Consider the following 23,934-nt stretch of genomic DNA (forward strand, 5'->3'; position numbering starts at 1 on the left):
GGTAATGGAAGTTTCCTCAAATAGACATTTTAAATCATAACCACAACTTTGATAGCACTTTTTCTTGAAGCTTACAGATGTGAAAGCTTAGAGTTAAGTTTTACGGGGCTTGTTTGTGTTTATGATCAGGTACTAAATGAATTGCCTGAATGTTTACAACCTGGTAGTTGTCATGTCTCTACAGTTCTGTGGGGACTCTTAAAACTTGAATTAACAGAGCCACCCATTAGTTCAGAAAGGGAGCTTAGAAGCGCTCTGCCACACCGAGTGTTTTCATGCATTCCTATTCTCCATCCCTATTGTTTGTTGGAATTGGGTATATTTTAAAATATTTCTTTCAGAGGTTCCTACACCTCTCACAGGGGTGAAGGTTTATCTGATCAGTAGATGACAAGTTCCCAGATAAACCTGAAAGGAGTACTGCCACAGTGCCAGGGACACTCTGAACAACATGAGCCATGTTTAAGTTTGAAATAACACAGAGCTTCAGGTCGGGGAAGCCAGGTTGATGTCTATTCAGTGTACCTTACAGTGAATTCTGCACTGAATGCAGCTTCCGTTAAGTTTCTTTCTACTGGGTTGCTTCACATAATGAAGGCATCTCCATTACTGGTCTGTTTAAAGCAGATGTTTTTAAACGCCCTGGATCCGTGGTATAGAGCTGCTTCTTTTGGGGTTCTCATTAGTGTCCTTCTGGGTGCATTCTCATGTTCATACTAGTTCATACTAGTACCTCTCTTGCTTAATTTTATACCACTTCTCCCCCACCTCTTAAGTTCAGAGTTCTATTCTCTATCCTTAATCCACTCTTACCACTTTGCTTTAAACTCTAGTTGATATTGGTGGTTCTGGTTCCCCTTTTGTCATAGGCATTAGTTTATAGATGTTGTTTGTTGCTCAAGTTATGTAGGATCATGGTGTCAGTTCTGTGAACAGATCAGGGTCATGAAAATTTTATAAAACATGTGTATATGAACAAGGAATAGTAGTAGCTACAGTAGCTAACACCTTCTAAGGCCATTATTCTGAATGTTTTACTTATATTGGTTTATTTATTCCCTAACTACCTGACGGGGTAGATTTATCATTTCATAGACAAAAAATATGAAGCCCAGCGATTGTTAGTTTCTCAATCTCTCATCCCTGGAAATTGTTCATTTTAGGTTGTCTTTATATGATTAAACTGACCTTACAATGATTTGCTATCAGGTCCTAGAACAGACATTCCACCTCCTGCTTAATATTGTAGTAAAGGGTTAGGTAAAACATAAATATCAAACAATCTAAACCAAAGCTACACATAGTCAGGTGGATGTCATCCCTACCTTGTTCAGTGGGAAGTTAGATGTCTTAGGGGAACAAGTCACTTCCTGTAGCAAAGTCCTGTCTGCTTACTTGGCTCTTGTGTACACTGACTCAGGTCAACGATGGGTAACATGGAGCTTCTGCCATTATGTGAGCGGAAGCTGTTGGTGTGATATGACTGAGTAAACGTAATGAACTTATTCATGTACACACTTGCATCAGACTGACCAAGTAGACATAAAAAGGTGGAATGAGTCTGTTGTAAGTTGGACCACATCTTGCTGTCTCTTTCCTCTTTTGTGGTTCAATTCCATCTAAGAGATCTCTCTGGTTGTTTTAAGGGCTGAGATTAACAGTTCAGGGCTGCTTGATTTAACAGATGAGATAATTCTCCTTTATAGTAAAATCTAGATTCACTTAGCAGAATACATGCCTGATTCAGTGAAGCAATCAGAACCTGTCACCTGATAAACTAGAATTGATGCAATACCTCAGAGGAAGATTTCTACAATAGTCAGTTTCTACCTCCAATGCTGTACCTAAGAAAACATTTAAGTATAGTCTCACTGCCAGATAAATGTATCTAAACTACTCAGTACCAGTTATTGTCAACTTTTATAGATGATACTTAGAGGCAAAATGCCCAGAGTCTCCCTTCTAAGAGAGGAGATCTGATTCCAAAGCCAGATACTCGTTTTATTGGACGAAGAGGTGACGAGTGGTTGAATACTGACTGCCCTCTGCCCCTGACTCACCTGACTGTCGGTTGCTTCTCCTCTCCTTCCCTATGAATGGGTGGTTATCCAACACCTTTGTTTTGTTTTCCCAGATGAGTAACATAGTTGTTTCACTGACCTTGTCTTCCTCCCAGCTCGCTTGTGCAAGTCTTTCTACCTCAAGTTGTATTGAGATTGTTCTATGTCTTCATATGGACTTCCAGTCTTGATTCATTTGTCCTTTGTTTGTCTCAGTATTTTAGCTCCTTCCTTTTATTTCCTTGTTAGCTTGCTCCCATCCCCTGCCCCCAGAACAATCTTTTTTTTTTCTTAAGAGATGTGTAGATACATTTTATTATGCTTATTACAGGGGTCAAAATTGAGGATGTTATTCACCTGGATCTTCTCAGTGCTGAGCAAAATTTATTTTATCAGTTTCAAACCACTTGTTAATTTTTTTTCAAGAGAGGTTTTCTTCCCCTCAATATTTTATCGTTTATTATTATTTTTTGACTTGCAAAAGTTTATTTAACAAAAAAGTTCAATATGAAAACATACACCTGATTTTCATATTGCAGTAAAAAACATGTGCCATGGCGAGGGGATGTGCAAGCAGTTGATTTCGCTGGTGAACACAGCCATTGCTTATACCCCTTCCAAGGCATCCAACATGATACTATTTCGTCGTATTACCATCATTCCAATATTGTTCTGTTGCCCACTAGTTGCCATCTCCACACATTCATCTATCACAAGATTCATAAAGGGATCAAATCCCCTCAATATTCCTTGGACATGTCTGCTACCATTTAATTTCAATGATAACTTTTTGTCCATATATTTTTTCAATTTGGGAAGGTGAGCTTCGCTCATGGCGCCTATGCCGGAACTCAAGGATGCCTCCAAACGAACTTGCAACTCACCTCACGCGTTTTGCATCTGACGTCAACGGTCCCATTAGCCAATTGGTTGCTGGAAGCTTTCACATTTTCACCTCGCGATACTCAGGGGTAGCCTGATGGGGTCGATCAGCTCTAGCTCCTGGTTGCGTCGCCAGTGACTGGCTAGGATGGAGGGGGTGGAGCCACAGGGCATTTTTCTTAATTCTGAGTCTTCTGTAAAGTAACTATGCGTTCTGTAAAACTTCTGATCTACACCAGTCAATAACTTATCTTTGAGGATCTTATCGGTTATCGTCTTCACATAGACCAAATAAAAACCTCAGGGATGGGCCCTTATTGCTTGGGCATGTATTTTCACAGTATACTGTCATGCTAAGCCTAGCATACTAGTGTTCCAGTAACATCTTAGTGACCTCTGCAACAGAAGCGCAGGGTGGTGGAGCTGATCTAAGAAGTTTTTTTTTCTAATCATTGTATATTTATTTATTTATTTTTCATTTTCATATTATTATTATACACTTACATAAACAACATTGTGGTTTCTAGACTCCCCCTGTTATCAAGGCCCCAACACATACCCCATTATAGTCACTGTCCATCAGCGAAGTAAGATGCTATAGAATCACTACTTGTCTTCTCTGTGCTATACTGCCTTCCTTATGCCCACCCCCCTACATTATGTGTGCTAATCAGAATGCCTCTTTTTCCCCTTATCCCTCCCTTCCCACCCATCCTCCCCAGTGCCTTTCCCTTTGGTAACCGTTAGTCCATTCTTGGGTTCTGTGAGTCTGCTGCTGTTTTGTTCCTTCAGTTTTTGCTTTGTAATTACACTCCACAGATGAGTGAAATCATTTGATACTTGTCTTTCTCCACCTGCCTTATTTTACTGAGCATAATACCCTCTAGCTCCATCCCTGTTGTTGCAAATGGTAGGATTTGTTTTCTTCTTATGGCTGAATAATATTCCATTGTACCACATCTTCTTTATCCATTCATCTACTGATGGACACTTAGGTTGCTTCCATTTCTTGGCTATTGTAAATAGTGCTGCGATAAACATAGGGGTGCATATGTCTTTTCAAACTGGGATCATGCATTCTTAGGGTAAATTCCTAGAAGTGGAATTCCTGGGTCAAATGGTATTTCTATTTTGAGCATTTTGAGGAACTTCCATACTGCTTTCCACAATGGTTGAACTAATTTACATTCCCACCAACAGTGTAGGAGGGTTCCCCTTTCTCCACATCCTCCCCAACACTTGTTGTTTGTCTTTAAGATGGTGGCCATCCTAACTGGTGTGAGGTGATATCTCATTGTGGTTTTAATTTGCATTTCTCTGATGATTAGTGATATGAAACATCTTTTCATGTGACTGTTGGCCATCTGAACTTCTTCTTTGGAGAACTGTCTGCTCAGATCCTCCACCCATTTTTTAAATTGGGTTATTTGGTTTTTGTTTGTTGAGGTACATGAGCTCTTTGTATATTTTGGATGTCAACCCCTTATTGGATATGTCATTTATGAATATATTCTCCCATACTGTAGGATGACTTTTTGTTCTACTGATGATGTCCTTTGCTGTACAGAAGATTTTAGTTTGGTATAGTGGCTCTTCTTCATTTTTGCTTTTGTTTCACTTGCTGATGGAGATATGTTCATGAAGAAGTTGCTCATGTTTATATTCCAGGGATTTTTTAAAAATTATTTAATTAATTAATTTTATTGTCATTAATCTACAATTACATGAAGAATATTATGTTTACTAGGGTCCTCCTTGTAAATAGGAAAGAATAATATGTTTATTATGGGACCTAGTAAATCCCACCCACGAACCCCATTACAGTACTGTCCATCAGCATAGTAAGATGCTGTAGAATCACTACTTGTCTTCCCTGTGTTGCACAGCCCTCCCCATGCCCCCCCAACATTATACATGCTAATTGTAATGCCCCCTTTCTTTTTCCCCACCCTTATCCCTCCTTTCCCTCCCTTTGTCCCCAGTCCCTTTCCCTTTGGTAACTGTTAGTCCATTCTTAGGTTCTATGATTCTGCTTCTGTTTTGTTCCTTCAGTCTTTCTTTGTTCCTATAGTCTTTGGGTTTGAGGTGAGTCTCTTGTAAGCAGCATAGAGATGGGTCTTGCTTTTTTATCCATTCTATTATTCTGTGTCTTTTCATTGGTGCATTCAGTCCGTTTGCATTTAGGGTGATTATTGAAAGATATGTACTTATTGCCATTGCAGGCTTTAGATTCATGGTTGCCAAAGGTTCAAGGTTAGCTTCTTTAGTATCTTACTGTCTAACTTAACTTGCTTATTGAGCTATTTTAAACACTGTCTGGTCATTCTTTATTTTTCTCCCTTCTTATTCCTCCTCCTCCATTCTTTATATGTTGGGTGTTTTATTCTGTGCTCTTTTGTGCTTCCTTTAACTGCTTTTGTAGGTAGTTGATTTTATTTTTTGCCTTTAGTTAGTATTTGGTTGGTCTGCTTTCTTTGCTGTGATTTTATTTTCTCTGGTGACATCTATTTAGTCTTAGGAGTGCTCCCATCTAGAGCAGTCCCTCTAAAATACCCTGTAGAGGTGGTTTGTGGGAGGCAAATTCCCTCAACTTTTGCTTGTCTGGGAATTGTTTAATCCCTCCTTCATATTTAAATGATAATCGTGCTGGATAAGTATTCTTGGTTCAAGACCCTTCTGTTTCATTGCATTAACTATATCATGCCATTCTCTTCTGGCCTGTAAGGTTTCTGTTGAGAAGTCTGATGATAGCCTGATGGGTTTTCCTTTGTAGGTGACCTTTTTCCTCTCTCTAGCTGCCTTTAAAATTCTGTCCTTGTCCTTGATCTTTGCCATTTTAATTATTATGGGTCTTGGTGTTGTCCTCCTTGGGTCCTTTCTGTTGGGAGTTCTGTACGCTTCCATGGTCTGATCGATTATTTCCTCCCCCAGTTTGGGGAAGTTTTCAGCAATTATTTCTTCAAATACACTTTCTATCCCTTTCTCTCTCTCTCTTCTTCTTCTGGTACCCCTATAATGCGGATATTGTTCCTTTTGGATTGGTCACACAGTTCTCTTAATATTGTTTCATTCCTGAAGATTCTTTTAAATATCTCTGTGTCAGCTTCTATGCGTTCCTGTTCTCTGGTTTCTATTCCATCAATGGCCTCTTTCATCTTATCCATTCTGTTTATAAATCCTTCCAGAGATAGTTTCATTTCTGTAATCTCCTTCTGGACATCATCCCTTAGCTCTTGCATATGTCTCTGCAGCTCCATCAGCATGGTTATGAGCTTTATTTTTAATTCTTTTTCACAAAGACTGGTTAGGTCTATCTCCTCAGGGTTTGCCTCTGTGATCTTGGTTTGCATCAATTTCTTCTGCCTTTTCATGGCAATAGATATATTTGTGGGGAGCTGGTGTGTGTGCTGGGTAAGAGAAAGTCCCTTCTTGCCAGTTTGTGGCCTTCCTCTCCTGGGAGAGCAGCAGCCTCTAGCGGCTTGTGCTGGGCAGCTGCGTGTCGATGGGGCTTCTGATCTTGCCTGGCCGCTATGGAGTTTATTTAGCTCTGCAGTTGCTGTGGGCATGGCCTGCCTCAGGCTACTTCTCCAATATGGCAGAGCTGCATAGGAGGGGGAACAGGCGGGAGGCTGTTTATCATGGTGAGGGGCCTCCGAGCTGCGCTGCGGGGGTTTGGGTGCCCAGAGTTCCCCGGGATTCCCAGCTGCTGGGCTAAGTGTCCCGTGGCACTTCCGTCCAGCTGTGGGGTCCCTGTCCCTTTAAGACTTTCAAAAAGCACTCGCTTTTCTTTGTCCCGGGTGTGCCGGCTGTGGGGACCTGCTCACAGGTCTTACTATCCTGTTTGCCTAGTTTCCAGCACCCATGCACGCACTGTGTGTCTGTGCCCTGGTGCGGACAGCTAAGGCTTGGTGTTTAGCAGTCCTGGGCTCCCTCTCTGTCCCAGCTCCGACTCCTCTCCTCCTGCCAGGAGCTGGGGTGAGGGGTGCTCGGGTCCCGCCGGGCTGCAGCTTGTATCTTACCCCCTTCACAAGGTGCTGGGTTCTTGTGGGTGTGGATATAGTCTGGCTGTTGTGCTGTATCTTCTGGTCTCTCTTTTAGGATTAGTTGTATTTGTTGTATTTTCAAAAATATATATGGTTTTGGGAGGAGATTTCTGCTGCTCTACTCATGCTGCCATCTTGGTTCTCCTCTCTATATTCCAGAGATTTTTGCCTATATTTTTTCCTAAGAGTGTTATGGTTTCATGACTTAGATTCAGGTCTTCGATCCATTTTGAGTTTACTTTTGTGTATGGAGTTAGACAGTAATCCAGTTTCATTCTCTTCCATGTAGCTGTCCAGTTTTGCCAACACCAGCTGTTGAAGAGGCTGTCATTTCCCCATTGTATATCCATGGCTCCTTTATCATATATTAATTGACCACATATGGTTGGGTTAATATCTGGACTCTGTATTCTGTTCCACTGATCTGTGAGTCTGTTCTTGTGCCAGTACCAAATTGTCTTGATTACTGTGGCTGTATAGTAGAGCTTGAAGTTGGGAAGTGAGATCTCCCCTGCTTTATTCTTCCTTCTCAGGATTGCTTTGGTTTCGGGGTCTTTTGTGCTTCCACATGAATTTTAGGACTATTTGCTCTAGTTCATTGAAGAATGCTGTTAGTATTTTGATAGAGATTGCATTGAATCTGTAGATTGCTTTAAGGCAGGATGGCCATTTTGACAATATTACTTCCTATCCATGAGCATGGGATATATTTCCATTTATTGGTGTCTTCTTTAATTTCTCTCATGAGTGTCTTGTAGTTTTCAGGGTATAGGTATTTTACTTCCTTGGTTAGGTTTATTCCTAGGTATTTTATTCTTTTTGATGCAATTGTAAATGGAATTGTTTTCCTGATTTCTCTTTCTGGTAGTTCATTGTTAATGTATAGGAATGCAACAGACTTCTGTGTATTAATTTTGTATCCTGCCACTTTGCTGAATTCTGTTATTCTAGTAGTTTTGGAGTGGATTCTTTAGGGTTTTTTTTATATACAATACCATGTCATCTGCAAACAATGACAGCTTAACTTCTTCCTTACCAATCTGGATGTTTTAATGTCTTTGTGTTGTCTGATTGTTGTCGCTATGACCTCCATTACTATGTTGAATAAAAGTGGGGAGAGTGGACATCTTTGTCTTGTTCACAATCTTAAAGGAACAGCTTTCAGCTTTTCACTGTTAAGTATGATGTTGGCTGTGGGTTTGTCATATACGGCCTTTATCATGTTGAGCTACTTGCCCTCTATACTCATTTTGCTGTGAGTTTTTATTATGAATGGATGTTGAATTTTGTCAAATGCTTTTTCAGCATGTATGGAGATGATCATGTGGTTTTTGTCCTTCTTATTGTTGATGTGGTGGATGATGTTAATGGATTTTTGAATGTTGTACCATCCTTGCATCCCTGGAGTAAATTCCTCTTGATCACAATAGATGCTCTTTTTGTTGTATTTTTAAATTCAGTTTGCTAATATTTTGTTGAGTATTTTTGTGTCTATGTTATCAGGGATATTGGTCTGTAATTTTATTTTTTGCAGTGTCTTTGCATTGATTTGTCTTGTTTTGGTATATAGTGATGCTGGCCTCATAGAATGAGTTTGGAAGTATTCCCTCCTCTTCTACTCTTTGGAAAACTTTAAGGAGGATGGGTATTAGGTCTTCACTAAATGTTTGATAAAATTCAGCAGTGAAGCCATCTGGTCCTGGCATTTTGCTCTTGGGTAGTTTTTTGATTACCAATTCATTTCATTGCTGGTAATTGGTCTGTTCAGATTTTCTGTTTCTTCCTGGGTCAGTCTTGGAAAGTTTTGTTTTTCTAGAAAGTTGTCCATATCTCTAGTTTATCCAGTTTGTTAGCAAATCATTTTTCATAGTATTCTCTAATAATTCTTTTTATTTCTGTAGTGTCCGTAGTGATTTTTCCTTTCTCATTTCTGATTCTGCTTATGTGTGTAGATTCTCTTTTTTTTTCTTGATAAGTCTGGCTAGGAGTTTATCTATTTTGTTTGTTTATTTTCTTGAAGAATCAGCTCCTACTTTTACTGATTCTTTCTATTGTTTTATTCTCATTTTTATTTATTTCTGCTATGGTTTTTATTATGTCCCTCTTCCACTAACTTTGGGCCTCATTTGTTCTTCTTTTCCTAGTTTCATTAATTGTGACTTTAGACTGTTCATTTGGGATTGTTCTTTCTTGAGGTAAGCCTTTATTGCAATATACTTTCCTCTTAGATATGCCTTTGCCGTGTACCACAGATTTTGGGGTGTTGCATTGTTGTTTTCATTTGTCTCCATATATTGCTTGATCTATTTTTATTTGGTCATTGATCCATTGTTTATTTAGGAACATGTTATTAAGCCTCCATGTGTTTGTGGGGTTTTGTTTTCTTTGCATAATTTATTTCTGGTTTGATACCTTTGTGGTCTGAGAAGCTGGTTGGTGCAATTTCAATCCTTCTGAATTTATTGAGGCTCTTTTTTTTGGCTGAGTATGTGATCTATTCTGGAAAATGTTCTATGTGCACTTGAGAAAAGGAGTATACTGTTGTTTTTGGGTGGAGTGTTCTGTAGATGTCTGTTAGGTCCATCTGTTCTAGTGTGTTGTTCAGTACCTCTGTCTCCTTATTTTTTGTCTGGTTGATCTGTCCTTTGGAGTGAGTGGAGTGTTGAAGTCTCCTAAAATCAATGCACTGTATTCTATTTCCCCCTTTAATTCTGTTAGCACCTGTTTCACATAATTACGTGCTCCTATGTTGGGTGCATAGATATTTATAAAGGTTATGTCCTCTGTTGGACTGACCCCTTAATCATCATGTAAGTTCTTCTTTGTCTCTTATTTCTTTCTTTGTTTTGAAGTCTATTTTGTCTGATACAAGTACTGCAACTCCTGTTTTTTTCTCCCTATTAGTTGCATGAAATATCTTTTTCCATCCCTTCACTTTTAGTCTGTGTATATCTTTGGGTTTGAAGTGAGTCTCTTATAGGCAGCATATAGATAGGTCTTGTTTTTTTTTTATCCATTCTGTAATTCTATGTCTTTTGATTGGTGCATTCAGACCATTTATATTTAGGGTGATTATCAATAGTTATATACTTATTGCCATTGCAGGCTTCAGATTCATGGTTATGAAAGGCTCAAGGGTAGCCTTTTTACTGTCTAACATTCTAACTTAATTCACTTATTATGGTATTCTAAACACAGTCTAAAGGTTTTTTCCTTCCTTTTTCTTTCTCCACCACTTTTTATATAATAGGTGTCATATTTTGTATGACACCTATTTTATATCTCCTGTCTGACTTTGTGGGTAGTTGATTTAATTTTGCATTTGTTTAGTAATTAATTGGTGTGCCTCCTTACTGTGGTTTCATTTTCTCTCATGACAGCTATTTAGCCTTAGGAGCACTTCCATCTATAGCACTACCTCCAAAATACACTGTAGAGATGGGTTGTGGAGGTAAATTTCCTCAACTTTTGCTTATCTGGCAATTCTTTAATCCCTGCTTCAAATTTAAATGATATTCTTGCTGGTTTTGAGTAGAGTATTCTTGTTTTGAGGCCCTTCTCTTTCATTGCATTAAATATATCATACCATTCCCTTCTGGACTGTAAGTTTTCTGCTGAGAGGTCTGATGATATCCTGATGGGATTTCCTTTGTATGTGATGTTATATCTCTCTCTGGCTCCTTTTAATAGTCTGTTCTTATCCTTGATCTTTGTCATTTTAATTATTGTATGTCTTGGTGTTGTCTTCTTTGGGTCCCTTGAGCTGGGAGATCTGTGCATTTCCATGGCCTGAGAGACAATTTCCTTCCCCAGATGGGGACATTTTCAACAATTATTTCCTCAAGGATACTTTCTATCCCTTTTTCTCTCTCTTCTTCTTCTGGTACCCCTGTAATGTGAATATATTTCTGTTTGGATTGGTCACACAGTTCTCTTAATATTCTTTCATTCCTAGACATCCTTTTTTCTCCCTGTGCCTCAGCTTCTTTATATTCCCTTTCTCTAATTTCCATTTCATTTACTGTCTCCTCTACCTCATCTAATCTGCTTTTAAATCCCTCATTGTATGTTTCTTTTCAGATACTGTATTCTTAAAAGTTTCTATCTCTTTGTTGAAGTCCTCTCTGAGGTCTTGAATATTTTTCTGCGGCACTGTGAGCGTGTTTATGATTTCTATTTTGAAATCTTTATCAGGAAGATTGGTGATTTTAGTTTCCCTTAACCCTGTTTCTGTTGTTTGAGGGATTTTGGTTTGTACCAGTTCTTTTGCCATTTCATATTTCTAATTATTACTATGTAATAATAACTTTGTGTAGGTGGCACCCTGTAGTGCCCAGGAACTCTACTCTCTTCAGCTGTCCAGCACCTGGATGGATAGTGAGGGTCACAGAGCTCTTTCCTGCTTCCCAGCTGTACTACCTGCCTCCACTATTATGGCCAGTGGGCCGAGCATGCAAGGAGGAGCCTCTATGCTATACCTCTGTAGCTACCATAGGTGGGGCTGACCTCTGGCTAGCCTGGTGTGATGGCAGGGGCAGCAGGTTTGCAAAGTGGTACTGGCTGGGAGGAGGGAGCAGCAGGCTTCATATCACAGTGGGGGGCCTTGTGGCTGCATTGCTAGCCAGGGAGATCGAATGTGTGAAGCTTCTGAAAGTTCCCGACCTGCTGGGCCTGAGTGTGCCAAGATGATTTGTCCATCTTTCCTTTCTCCTGAGCAGCAAGCTCTGTGTAATCCTTGCTCCTTTAGCAGCCCTCTTGCTGTTGGGAAGTCTTTCAAAGTGCTCACCTTTCTTTTGTTCTGGAGTAGCTGGTTGTGGGTACTTGTTCTCCACAAGTGGCTAGAATCTCAGTCTCTCTGAGTTTTCTGCCCATCTTTGCTTTCCAACCCCTCTAATCTGCAGAGCACCATATAATGTGGGTTTGTGCTACTGGATATGATCTCCATGGTTGAGTGTTTAGAAGTCCTGGGCTTGTACTCCCTCCCCACTCTGTTTCACTTCCTTCTCCCCACAAACCCCACCATAAGCTGGGATGGGAGGAGGGCTTGGGTCCCACCAGATCAAGGCTTGGCTACTTTACCCATTGCCATGAGGTCTTCTCTTTTCCCCAGCTGTAGGCTGTTTATTGAAGTCTTCTTTCTGGTTGCTTTTTTCAGGATTAGTTGTATTTTCCATATTTTTGTGCTGTATGTAGTTTTAGGGGGAGGTTTCTGCCTCACTTCTCATGCTGCCATCTTGTTTAATCCCTCTAGGGTCATATTCTTGCACTAAAAATAAACGCCCAGTGTACAGGGTGCTTAGATAGAAATTGACCAGGAGGTTGACAGCATAATTTGCTTGCATGGAGCTACCCTGGAGTATATGGAAGCTTATGGTGAGAGTCAGGTGCTGTTATGGAGAAACTTACCTGGGTCAGGAGCTTGCCAGGAGCATTAAGTTGGCCTCTACTGAAGCAGAACCAAATATGAGAATTAATGAGTTAGGACATAGAATCAAGTAAAACACCATAGGGTAGTAAAGAAGTAGGATGGCAAGAGGAGGCTAAGGAAGGGTCTTAAGATGGCAAAAATAGTTCAGTATGGCAGGGGACCTCTGGAGGCAGTACAGGTGACATGTCAGTTCCAATCAAGGGAAAGAGAACAAAATTATTGGTGTCATCTTGTCCATCCCTCTTGGACTAAAGCTTGCCCACTGTGAGGGTACAAAAACTCCAGACCATGGGCCTCTTCAGGCAGCCCCTTCCCCCTGCTCCCACCCTGACAACAAAGACAAGTACTGGCTATTGACAGCGAATTCACCAGAAGCTATATGCCTAAAACTGGAAGGGGGCCTACGGAGGTGTGGGCTGTGCACTCATAGCCTCTAATAGAGGTAGGCAAAGGATTATTATAGAAACACTTTTGCTTTCTTTCTTTTCTTTTTCTCTTTGCACATTGTATATCATAGTACTGCCTTCTAGTAGAGCCAAGATTCAATACTGGCATCTCATTCATTTTGATTCTGAAGATTGTTCTCTAGTGGATTCTAAGGAAGGGCTATTGGAGCAATATTGAGACTTACATGTTAACAATAGCTTATGTGCACATTCATGAAAGTCAATTCTTTCATAAAATCTTTGGGTTATATTTTCTTGATATATTTTCTACACTGTCTTCGGGCTTGGTGTTAAAGTCATGAAATTTTTTTGTTTTTTGCCTTTTTGCTGAGATGCCCAGAGGATTTTGTTCTTACTGTGAAGATCTATGTGCCCATGTACTGGCCATTATGAGCAGATTTTTCTCTGGAGATCTTGATGCCAACTGAGGAATCAGTGTCATCTTGAGTCTTCCCAAGTGTGGGAACCATACCAGGCAGGGGGTGATGGAAGGAGAGATGAGTATAATGGAGATAGCATAAAAGCATGTGTGTCGTCTTCTGCCATTTTGCCTTTTGGTGTGCCTTATGATCTTTAATGATAGTGAGGCATGGCATACTAGGTACAACAAATTGCCATAAACTTGGTTATGTGGTGATGATGTGAGAGAAGGGTTTCATAGTCGTATGATTAGTTCTCACAAGCTCTCCATGAGCCTTTGCCATGGGATTATGAACTTCACAAATGTTCATCAGTTGTTTTTCTCCCCCTGTAGGGAGGACATTATGGCCAGAGTGGGCTGGAGCTGGGTGTTTCCCTTCCAGGTCACTTAGGCTCTGATAATATCTCAGCAGGTTAGCCTCTGGTGTACTAGTTTCTATTGAGGGCAACCTTTAAGAACAGACTGCTCTGGAATAATATTTCAAATGATTCTTCTTCTCTCCTTGCCAGAAATGGGATTTGTCTCTTATTAGAAATAGGATCCTTGCTGTGGGAACCTAATAGAATTCTTAAAGGTCAATCTTAAGGTACTTGGTGGCAGGGGGAGTGGGCAGGTGTTTCCCTATGGCTGAGGACCCCTGGAGTTCTTAAATCTCAGACTTGCTGCACTGAACTTCCAGAAATTGGCCAAGCACAGTTTGAATTTTCCTCCCCCTGTTGTTTCCTCTGTGGTTTACCCTTTTTTCTCTGTTCTTTTAAGCCAGGACTCCCTATATTCACCTCTCTCCCCACTTTAGGGGCAGAGGTTTGCCCTGTGTCTTCCTCTCTCTTTAGCATCCAGGAAGAATTTTTTTTTCTCAGTCTGTTAAGGTTTTCACTTGTTAGGACAGAGTGGCAATCTCTAAGCTCTATCCATGTGACTAGAAACCGAGTCTCCTCTTCTACCCTTTTGATTACTACCTACTCTGTCTCCACAACCAAAACAATCTGAGATCTGGGTCCTCAGAGGAAATCAAACCTTTGTATGCAAGGATTGTGAAGAATAATCAAAGCAATAATCAGATCTCTTCTAAAACATTTAATTTTATATGTGAGAAGCCAATCTGGGCACAACACTGCTATGACATTTTAGAACTAAATGTTCTCTCAGGTGGGGGACCTGAGAAGATGACTAGATTTTGTGGGGAAAGTCAAGGGGCTCTGCTTTGAAGGCACATCCACACTGTGTGTATAACTTGTGACCGTAAGTCATGAGATGAGTTGGTTCCTTCTCTGAAGCAGGTTAAGGAGTCTCAGACATCACCACATGATTGTGCAGGATGGGACGTGGCTTTGCTCAGAGGTCCGGGGGAAGTTCTGCTTCCCTGTTCCCAGTGGATAGCAAGGTCTGAGGCTTCAGTGCAGCTCCAGGTACTGTCCTGAGAGGGTTCAGAGGAGATTTCTTGATGCTAGAAAGAGGTAGGAGAATGGAGGAAGAAATATTGGCGGTGAGGTTTGATTTATAGGTCCCTTTTTCTACTGCTGCTTGCCAGCCCTTGTGTGTAGTCCTGGCCCTTATTTCTATTGCTGGGATCCTCTTGGTTTGGACACAGATCTACATACAGTAGAGCAGGACAGAAAATGCAATTGCTGGCATCTCCATCACTTTGATCTCATGTCTCAAACTTTCTAGAGTCTCTCCCATAATCTGGATGCTTCTTAACCCCAAATCTGATTTACTTGGCTAGGTCAGCTTGGATTGTGCCTAGCATAAGGCAGACTTAGTGAGAATTTAGGACCACAAGTCTCTTTCAGTACCATGCACATAAAGCTGAGGTTTGGGGAATGTATATAGGAGCTTACTGGTTTCTAGGGTCTTGCGCAAGGTTGTGGAAAAACCTGGTGATTTCTTGAGCTGGGTGGAATCTTAGAAGCAAATGCTAAGACTGAATTGGATGTGTAAGAATTTATTGAAGGAAAAGAGCAGGAGCTTCACCTACAAGAGGTTTGGATAGACTGACAGGGAGTCTTTTACTCAGAGTTGTTTGAGAGAGGTCCTGTGTCTTGTAGAAATGGGCTTGCCTCAGTTTTCCTGTCATGGGGCATGATCTTGGCCTGTCAGTCAGTTACACTGCCTATTGCAGGGTATTTGAGTAGATCCCCTTTCTGTGGTCTCCAGAGCACTTCCTTATTTTTATGAGGGTTCTTTGGCATGGACAAGGATGTACAGATAATGGAGCAGGTTATGAAATGTAAGAAGCAACCTAGAAAATGGGGTTAGAGATTTCTGGATACTCAAAAGGTTTAAAATACACTTATGTCTGAGGCAGAGTATGAGTGTTCATGTTTTTAACTCTAGATCCCATAGGGTAAAGGTAATCAACTAGTTCAATGGTTCTTGATTCCAGCTGCACTTAGAATTGAGAAATTTTACCAGTTACCTACATGCCTGAGTTCCATGTGTCATGTGGTTCAACTCAAGTCCTTAAATGGTTAAGTGGCTTTCTGCCTAGTTGGAAACTAGGTATGATGCAGTTACTCTTTTGCCCTGGATGTACTGTGGAATCTGTTAATTAGTAGTCCTTTGGCAGGGATGGTGTCAAGCAGGAGGGTATCCACATTTTCCTCAGCTGTCTAAGGAGCTGTTAACTATATTAACTATAATACCTCATCAAAGTCATCTCAGAAATAATTCATAAAGCTTGTAGGCATACCAAAACCAAATGGTTATAATTTTTGTGTTTTCTTGCCCTTAGGGAGGCCAACTTGACAAGTCTCAAGGGATAATAACTAATGTCAAAGCTAAACCTGGGATTTTCAGAGTGGGAATTCCTCAGTAGAAAAGAGTTGTGAACTCAGGAGAAAAGTTATCCACTTTGAGCTTGAGACTTAGAGAAGAGACTTGTCAGATGCTTTCTCAACATTTATTCCCACATCTTCAGCCAAACATATCTGCTGGTCTTTTAGGTAATCATTTCTCAGTTTCCTTCTGTCCTTAGTCATTCCCAGCCAGAGTTCTGACTTTAGCTCGTTAGGGTATTGTTTCCCTACCCACATACCGGTGACTATAGTGATTAGTTCGGGGACAAGCATGCTATTAGCCATTACATCCCAAGGTGACCATGCTGGAAAGGAATAACTTATTTTTGAGAAGAGCATTTTGGAAGAAATATGTAACAGATATCAAGGTAGAATACTTGCTTTCAGAAAGGGAGAACAAAAAGGTAGAGCCTCTTAAACCAGTCTTATTAGAGACAACACTAAATTGAGGTTTTTTGGGTTGTGCCAATGTATTTCCATCTTAAGATAATTATAGTTTGAGGTTTCCGTCACATGCAACCAAAAGAATACTCACAGGTACAGCCTGATGGAATATCCCAGAAATGTGGGTATTAGAATTATTTGGTTTTCTTCATCTGCAATGTTTTTCTTCAACTTGCTAGTTGAAATTTGGGGATCTAAATAGTAGAGTAAAATTAAAGGCTGTCAGACTAAAATAATGCAAAATGAGGTGGGAAGGAGGAATATCCTAAAGGGAGTGTGAAAGGTTATGTTAAAGCCAATATAAATGGAAATGATTCCATAGCCATATGGCTATCTTGCTTAAAAAATTCAATTTATCGGCATATGCTATTTTTATAAAGGCAAGGTGGTGCTTTCAAGTAGTATGTCATGAATAATACAAGTCAAAAACAACAACAAAAAAACCCCTAGGAAGCTACCGCCACTTCTGGGACATCTAGAAATGACAGAAGCTTGTAAGGAAGGAAGAAACTTAGTGGTGACACCATATGCCATATGAAGGGTTAGCTGAGTGGTGTCATGGTTAATAAGGCTAGCCCTTTTGCTAACACTGGTAATAAAGAACTGTCCAGGCTCCTGTCAGCCTGGAACCAGTGAGTCATTGATCCAAAGGAATGGATCTGAGTCCTGGCCACGCTCATCAGTCTGGGTCCTTTTAGCCACTTATTTTTGTTACTTGGTGATTAGCTTCTTGTCAGGATGGGGACATTTGGGGGCCAAAAGTGGGTAAGTAAGCCCAGGAAAGTCATGAGTTGATCTGGGTCAGTAGAAAGAAATAGTGTATGGTAGAGCATGAGAAGATTGGAACAGAAGAATCCAAAACTATCATGAGCAAATGTGAGGAGGTAACTTTGCAAATGGTGAAATATTGGGATAGGAAGGGGAAGGGAATGACTTCTGGAAAGGAAGATCCACATACCACAGAAATCACATCAGTGTGGGACTGTTACTATCCATAATGCTAAGGTGACTCAGGGCTGCACCTCGCCCTCCCCTGCCCCGGATGGATGATCGATCATCTTAGCTCTGAGTGGAGCAGGCTTATGGATATATAAGTAGGCTATATGTGTGTATAGGCTTATTTTCACAGCTGAATGGACTATAGTGCTTCAGCCTTTAGTTGGGACTCAAAACTTCCATCTATATTGTTGTTTTGTGTCCCTTGAGATGCAGATGCCAGAATTGGATTACTTAAAATTTCTATTTTTTGATATAAAACCTGTGAAGGAAAGAGATGAGGGAGCTGGAAGATTGCGGGATAGCCATTAGAACATTGCCTGTGAAGGAACAAGGAGGATGAAATGTTTAGTAGGCAGTGACTTAGCCTGCTGTGCAACACTAACTGCCTTGATAAGGTCAAGGACAGTAACAGACCAAAAACCACTTCTCAGAGGAGCCCCAAGCTTCCAGGAATAGGCCTGCCTAGGTGTCCCTGCTGCACTCAGCCACTGGGTGGATACAACCTGCGGGAAGCATGGCATTCTAACAGCCCCCACAGTCTGCCCTTTGTGCTGGCAGATCTACTTCTCTACACGGGTCCCCAGAGCAGCAAATCCATGGTTCCCATGGGCCTCTCTTCCAGACCAAAACTCAAAGAGGATAAATGGGATGAAATACAGCAACCCTTGCTGGAGCTGACCTTGGGTCACAACTGATACCCATCTTCTCCTGCCTCTACTCTTTACTCTAAATTCTCTTCACCCTTGGCTATCACCTCATTTGAAGTTTAACTTACCTGGTGGTATGACCCAAACCATTATCTTAAGTGGTCTGAACTCTTACCACTCAAAATTTTTCAAACCTGGGATGCTGAGTGTATTAATGTGTATCAATTACCATGGGACAGTGAAAGAAGTATGAAGAGATATCCAAGCAGATCAGTTGGGTTCACCTATTTTTATTTGCTCCATCATGTAAAAGTAGCTCAGCCTCCTCCTGATCAGAGTCAGTTATCCTTGCAACTATGATGACTTATGAAATCAATGTGCCATTTTGGAGTGATGGACAATGGGACTGCTCTTGCTTTTACCTCCTGGTTCTTGTGCCCATGTGGTCTCCCTCACAGGGACAAAATAATATACAGATCTCTTCCCCACCCCCTCTTTTTACAGATGTCTCTTTAATAAACAGACTGCATGCTGACAGAACTAATCCCAAACTTACAGCATGTTAACTCTGAGTTAGTGCTTCTGCTATGCTTTCTGAATGCTCTTTCAGCTGTCTAAGAGGCTAGGTTAGCTCCTTTTGAATGGTTGTGTGTCTTGTGGTATGAACAGCAGACCCCATGATCAGAGGACCCAGTCAACATTTACTTTGCTGTGAAGTGAGTCCATTGGTCAGGTGCTTTGCTCTGTGCCATCCAGGCTAATGGATGGAACACTGCAGAAGCCCCCAGATAAACCCAGTCCAATATTAGATATCTATTCCTGGGAGGTTGAATTTCTGACTTTTCTAGAATAGAAGAGGCTTAATGTAGTTAAGGTAGTCAATTTGCTACCAAGTGGCAAGTGGTGTCCTTAACAAATAGTGCTACATAGGGGATTCAGTGGTCACTTCTGACAGGCTGGGCATCCAGAGGCAACAGTAGCTAGATTGTCTTTGAAAACTGACATTCCATGTAGCTGGGCACATAAGTAGCTTCCATCTCTGCAACTATGGCCACTGCTTACTTACCCATTGGCTGATAAAAACTCACTGTAAACTGTAGAATTATTTTTTCTGTTTGGTTGTTCAATGCCTCATCAGGGCTTGTGGATATTAAGATACGCATATACAAGATGGGCAGATTTTTTGTATCATATGCCTTTTCCTGTATTTCCTCATCTCTGATTTTTCTAATCCTCTTTCTTCTGGACCTGGACTAGATGGCCAGGGATCAGTTTGTATTCTCCTCTTGGGCCAATTATCATTCCACTTAAAGATGATTCATTGTATGGCATATGGGGCTGTTGGTTAGTTATTCTCCCCTAAGTAGGGGGTCTGTGGGGCATAATTTAAAGGTTGCCACAATCATAGAGTATAGCCAAGATGCTTAGCAATTGAAAATAGTCTTTAGCTACCATTTAGAATATATTTGGTCTCTTTCCTGATCCAGTGATGGATTACAATACCCATTGATATTGTAAACAATATCAGTGATGCTGATAGTTCATAAATACTTAAAATGTAGGCTGTAGTTCAAGAGTAAAGCAGCCTTTGGTGTCTGGCTCCTTCTGGTTAGGTATAAAAAAAGTACTTAATTATTGGATAATGAGGAAATTTCTGAAGTACAGTTGTGACTTTTATTTATTGGCGAAGTGGAAAGTAAAAACTGCCTTGGGGGATTTTGGATCCTAGACAGTACTAACTAGGCTTGATGGCAGTGCCATGTACGAGGAAGGGCTAGGGAACAAGAATTGAGTGACATCTGTCAGTGGGAAGAGGGGGTTCTGGTGGTGGGGATGGATTTCTTACCCAGTTGGTAGACCTTGTCTCGAAGCCCTGTTCCATTTGGATAAAGTGTGGTGCATCACCTGTCATTGTTGTCCTTCAGGATGGGTTGGAAATCTATGTAACAAATTATGTCAAAGGTATAATGACTTTTCACATCATCTCTGTACTGAGTTTAGTATGAAGGTTGACATTTCTAATTTCCTAACAGATGAGCTTTCTGGGGCTAAGATTAGAGGATATATAACATACCTGCCATTCTTGGTCCTTTTTTGCAAATACACTTTCACATTTTCCTCTCAACCTTTTGTTGGTGTGCCAAAATGTATACAGAGTTGGGAACTTACTGTGACTGGAACAATCCTAGATCCCAGGCAGATCTATGACTTTAATTGTAGGAGGGGTCTTGATGTGCCTTGATGTGCCTGGGGGAGCAGCTACAAGCCACTTCTGTTGTTACAGATGTTGAAGAGGCATATTACTGATGTGGTAAATGCATTTCATTTATTTACCTACATTTCAAACTGATAACTCTTATACACTGGGTTGCTAAGGACCTGGCCTTGGTTACAGGTCCTTGGTAGAAGATCTTTTGCTCCTGGATAGAGATGTTGCCTTTCAGTTGTTTGTCTTTTGAGAAAGCAAAGTTCATCTACCCTACCCTGTAGATGCTCTATTTATAACGAGTTTTCCATCAGAAGGTCTGCCTTCCACATGTCACAGGAACCAATCTTACCCCAGTTGACAAAGAATCAAGTCTGTATTCCATGTGAAGGCAGTTATGCATCTAAAAGCTAGGCAGCACTTCTGTTGACCTCTTCACCTGGTTCATTTGACCAGAGAATCAAAAAAGAAGATTGGACTATTGGAGCTGAATTTTCTCTGAGGGAGATGCTTTAGGGGTCTAGAAAAAACGGTTCTGAATCAGTAGAATATTGTATTAAATTACTATAAGATGTTTTATGTCTTTATAAAATGGGGGTATTCCTGAGTTTCTCTCCCATCCTGGCTGGAAATGCAGATAGGGAAATCAGACAAGGCCCAGAGATGAGCTATGGGGCACGCATGCTGGGACTGAGTTGAGAATTTTGGCTAGAAGATGGCAGCACTTGATAATACAGGGGAGCTCTGTGTTCCCTGAGTCACTGGGTTGTGGCCTCAGCTGGACTGCTTTTGAGAAGGCTTTTGGATAGAAAAAACCAACATTGATTATCTATGATGGTCCTAAAGGATATCCCAGGGATCCTAAAGGATATCTGACCCTGGATGGAGGCAGTGTTTTAGAAAGGGAAGGCGTTAAGCCAAAAATAAAATTGATCTCAAGCAGATAATGCAAAGTTGAAGCTCTTTAGCAGAAAGAACACCTCAGCGGGGGAACAGACTCTGACGGCTAACACAGAGCACCGTATCCAAGAGAAGCAAGAGTTAGCTCTTGTCATATATCGAAGGCAGATGCCCAGCAAGTAGATTGTCATAGTAGCGGAGGATGTATTTCCAAAAGTACCTGTACTTGAGCAGAATGGTTCTTTTTTGCAAATAGACTTTCACGTTTTCCTCTCAAGTATAGAAAAAAATGTGGTGTCAGAAGGAATAGGTATGGTTAAGTGTATCTTCATGCCTTCATTTCTCAAGACGTTTAATGCAAACTACTATTCCTCGAACTTAGGAGCTTTTCTAGGCCTCCAGGGCTCATCTGATTTTTCTCATTTGGGGAAGATACTGAATAAAGCACATAAACCAGTGAGCATGAGTTGTGGCCCTTGAGGGAAACTGAGCAGATGGCAGCTTGGCACCGTCACCCCACTGTCCTGTGCAGCTGCATTTGCTGGTGTGCACCCACAGGTTCTTTTAGTGTCAACATTTTGCATAGCAACTCTTGGTTAGAAACGTTGTGCCAATCATAACAAATCACAGAGGGTAAGTTCAGATTGCAAAGAATATTGCCGTTGAACTTTGGTTCAAAAAGTTTGGAGGTTTTTGTCTCTTGCAGAAAAACTGGTAAATGATAAGAACACTGGTAAAAGTGTTCTTAGTCAAGGCAGTTCTTATAATCTTATGATTTTTACCAACTTGGAGCTATGGCAAGGAAAGAATAAAAGGAAGAGCCTACAAGGGGTGTCTACTGCCTAAAACGGTGCTAGTTGAAGCATGGATGCTTGCCAGGGGCCATGAGTGCTGTGTTGGTGCCCTGAGAGATCGCTCTTAGGAAAGGATGTTTTAAGCAAAGCCTTTAACTTTCAATAGTAGCAGCCTTGCAAATGGTGATATCTGCTCCTGAGTTGATAATGTTAGAATGGGCTGTGGAGTTCTGGGAAGCTGCCTGTTCATGTTATGTGGAAAAATCAACTCCTGACCCTTACCTTGAATTACATCAAACTCTTTATCACAAGCATGAGCATGATCTCCTTTAGGCTTTGACCCTTCTCACAGATGAATGCTTTGAAGAACATGAAAGTACAGGTCCCAACTCTGAGGTCTCCAAGGTGTGGCACAGAGTAAATAAGCCAAAAGGCAACATGGCCCAAAGCCAGAGTCTGAGATAAGGACCTAATGAATGAGAGAAAGCATAGCCCACATGGCGTAGGCAGTGTGTGAGGTGTCCCCGCATAATCCTCACTTCTGGTATTCATGCCCTGGGGTAATCTCCTCTAGATCTCTCTCTTCTTTTATTATGAAATGTACATCACAGTGGTTTAGCAGTCCCCCTCCCACTCCCCTCCCCTTGGTAACCACTATCACTTCTCAGTGTCTGTGAGTCTAATACTGTTTTGTTCCTTCTGTTTTGCTGTGTTTTTATATTCCACAAATAAGTGAAATCATATGGTATTTGTCTTTCTCTGCCTGGCTTATTTCACTGAGCATAATATCCTCCAGCTCCATCCATGTTACTGCAAATGGTAGGATTTGTTTTCTTCTTATGGCTGAGTAATATTCCATTGTGTATATGTACCACATCTTCTTTATCCATTCATCTACTGATGGATACTTAGGTTGCTTCCATTTCTTGGCTATTGCAAACGGTGTGGTGATCTAGCTCTCTTTTTGATAAAATGCTTCTCTTGAGCTGTGAGGAACTGAAAGGGACCACCAACCATCTGAGGGAGCTTGAAAGTGGGTGTTCCCATGAGGGAACTTGGAAGCAGATCCCCCCTCCACCCACTGGGGATGTGCCCCTGATGACCTAGATGGTAATGTCATGAGAAACCTTCAATGACAGGCATGTAGCTAAACTGTTGCCTGCACTTCTTGACCAATAGAAACTCAGATAATAAATGTTGGCTGTCTTATGTTGCTATGTGTGGGGTTATTAGGCAGCAACCAAAAACAACTCTACTCTGACTGTAGGCAGCTGCCAGGCAGGAATGATGACAATGCAGTTGGTGTGCAAATAGCTTTATCCAAAAGCTGGAGATGTCTGTTTTTGCATGAAAATTTACATTGTAGAAGAGAGCTCATGTGGTGGTAGGCTAGGCCTGGTCCTCAGACATGATTTATTTGACTCATTCAACATTTTTAACAAAGTAACTTCATGTTTCTTCTGTTGTTTATCTCTACTGTGGAGGCTTACAATTGGCTCAGAATGAGACTACTGAAGGGCCTGCCCATGTATTTCTCAGGATTCTCCTTTTATTTTCAATGAACTCTCCTTCTAGTCTATCAAGAAGGTAAAGACTATTTGGATCAAAACAGAATGGTGCTTCTGTACAGCAAAGGACACCATCAATAGAACAAAAAGGTACCCTACAGTATGGGAGAATATATTTGTAAATGACAGATCTGATAAAGGCTTGACATCCAAAATATATAAAGAGCTCACACACCTCAACAAACAAAAAGCAAATAATCCAATTAAAACATGGGCAGAGGAGCTGAGCAGACAGTTCTCCAAAGAAGAAATTCAGATGGTCAACAGACACATGAAAAGATGCTCCACATTGCTACTT

At 41.0% G+C, this 23,934-nt stretch overlaps 1 protein-coding gene and 1 long non-coding RNA gene across 2 annotated transcripts; both read right to left on the bottom strand.

Moving 5' to 3' along the window:
• Positions 1-2,643: 2,643 nt before the first annotated feature.
• On the bottom strand, positions 2,644-2,926 carry LOC118918222 (small nuclear ribonucleoprotein G-like). Its single transcript, XM_036896783.2, has one exon. The coding sequence runs from the start codon at positions 2,892-2,894 to the stop codon at positions 2,667-2,669; it is 228 nt and encodes a 75-aa protein (XP_036752678.1). The 5' UTR covers positions 2,895-2,926; the 3' UTR covers positions 2,644-2,666.
• An 11,411-nt stretch (positions 2,927-14,337) lies between these two features.
• On the bottom strand, positions 14,338-19,647 carry LOC130683801 (uncharacterized). Its single transcript, XR_008997768.1, has 2 exons — positions 16,614-19,647; positions 14,338-14,727 (listed from the first exon to the last, which is right to left on the bottom strand). It is a non-coding gene; the product is annotated as an uncharacterized LOC130683801 (long non-coding RNA).
• Positions 19,648-23,934: the final 4,287 nt, after the last annotated feature.

Source organism: Manis pentadactyla, chromosome 5 (genome assembly GCF_030020395.1).
Source record: "Manis pentadactyla isolate mManPen7 chromosome 5, mManPen7.hap1, whole genome shotgun sequence".
Lineage (NCBI taxonomy): Eukaryota > Metazoa > Chordata > Mammalia > Pholidota > Manidae > Manis > Manis pentadactyla.

What these genes read in the sequence shown, in the direction of transcription:
- LOC118918222 (XM_036896783.2), bottom strand. Translation starts at nt 2,894, where the DNA reads ATGAGCGAAGCTCACCTTCCCAAATTGAAAAAATATATGGACAAAAAG.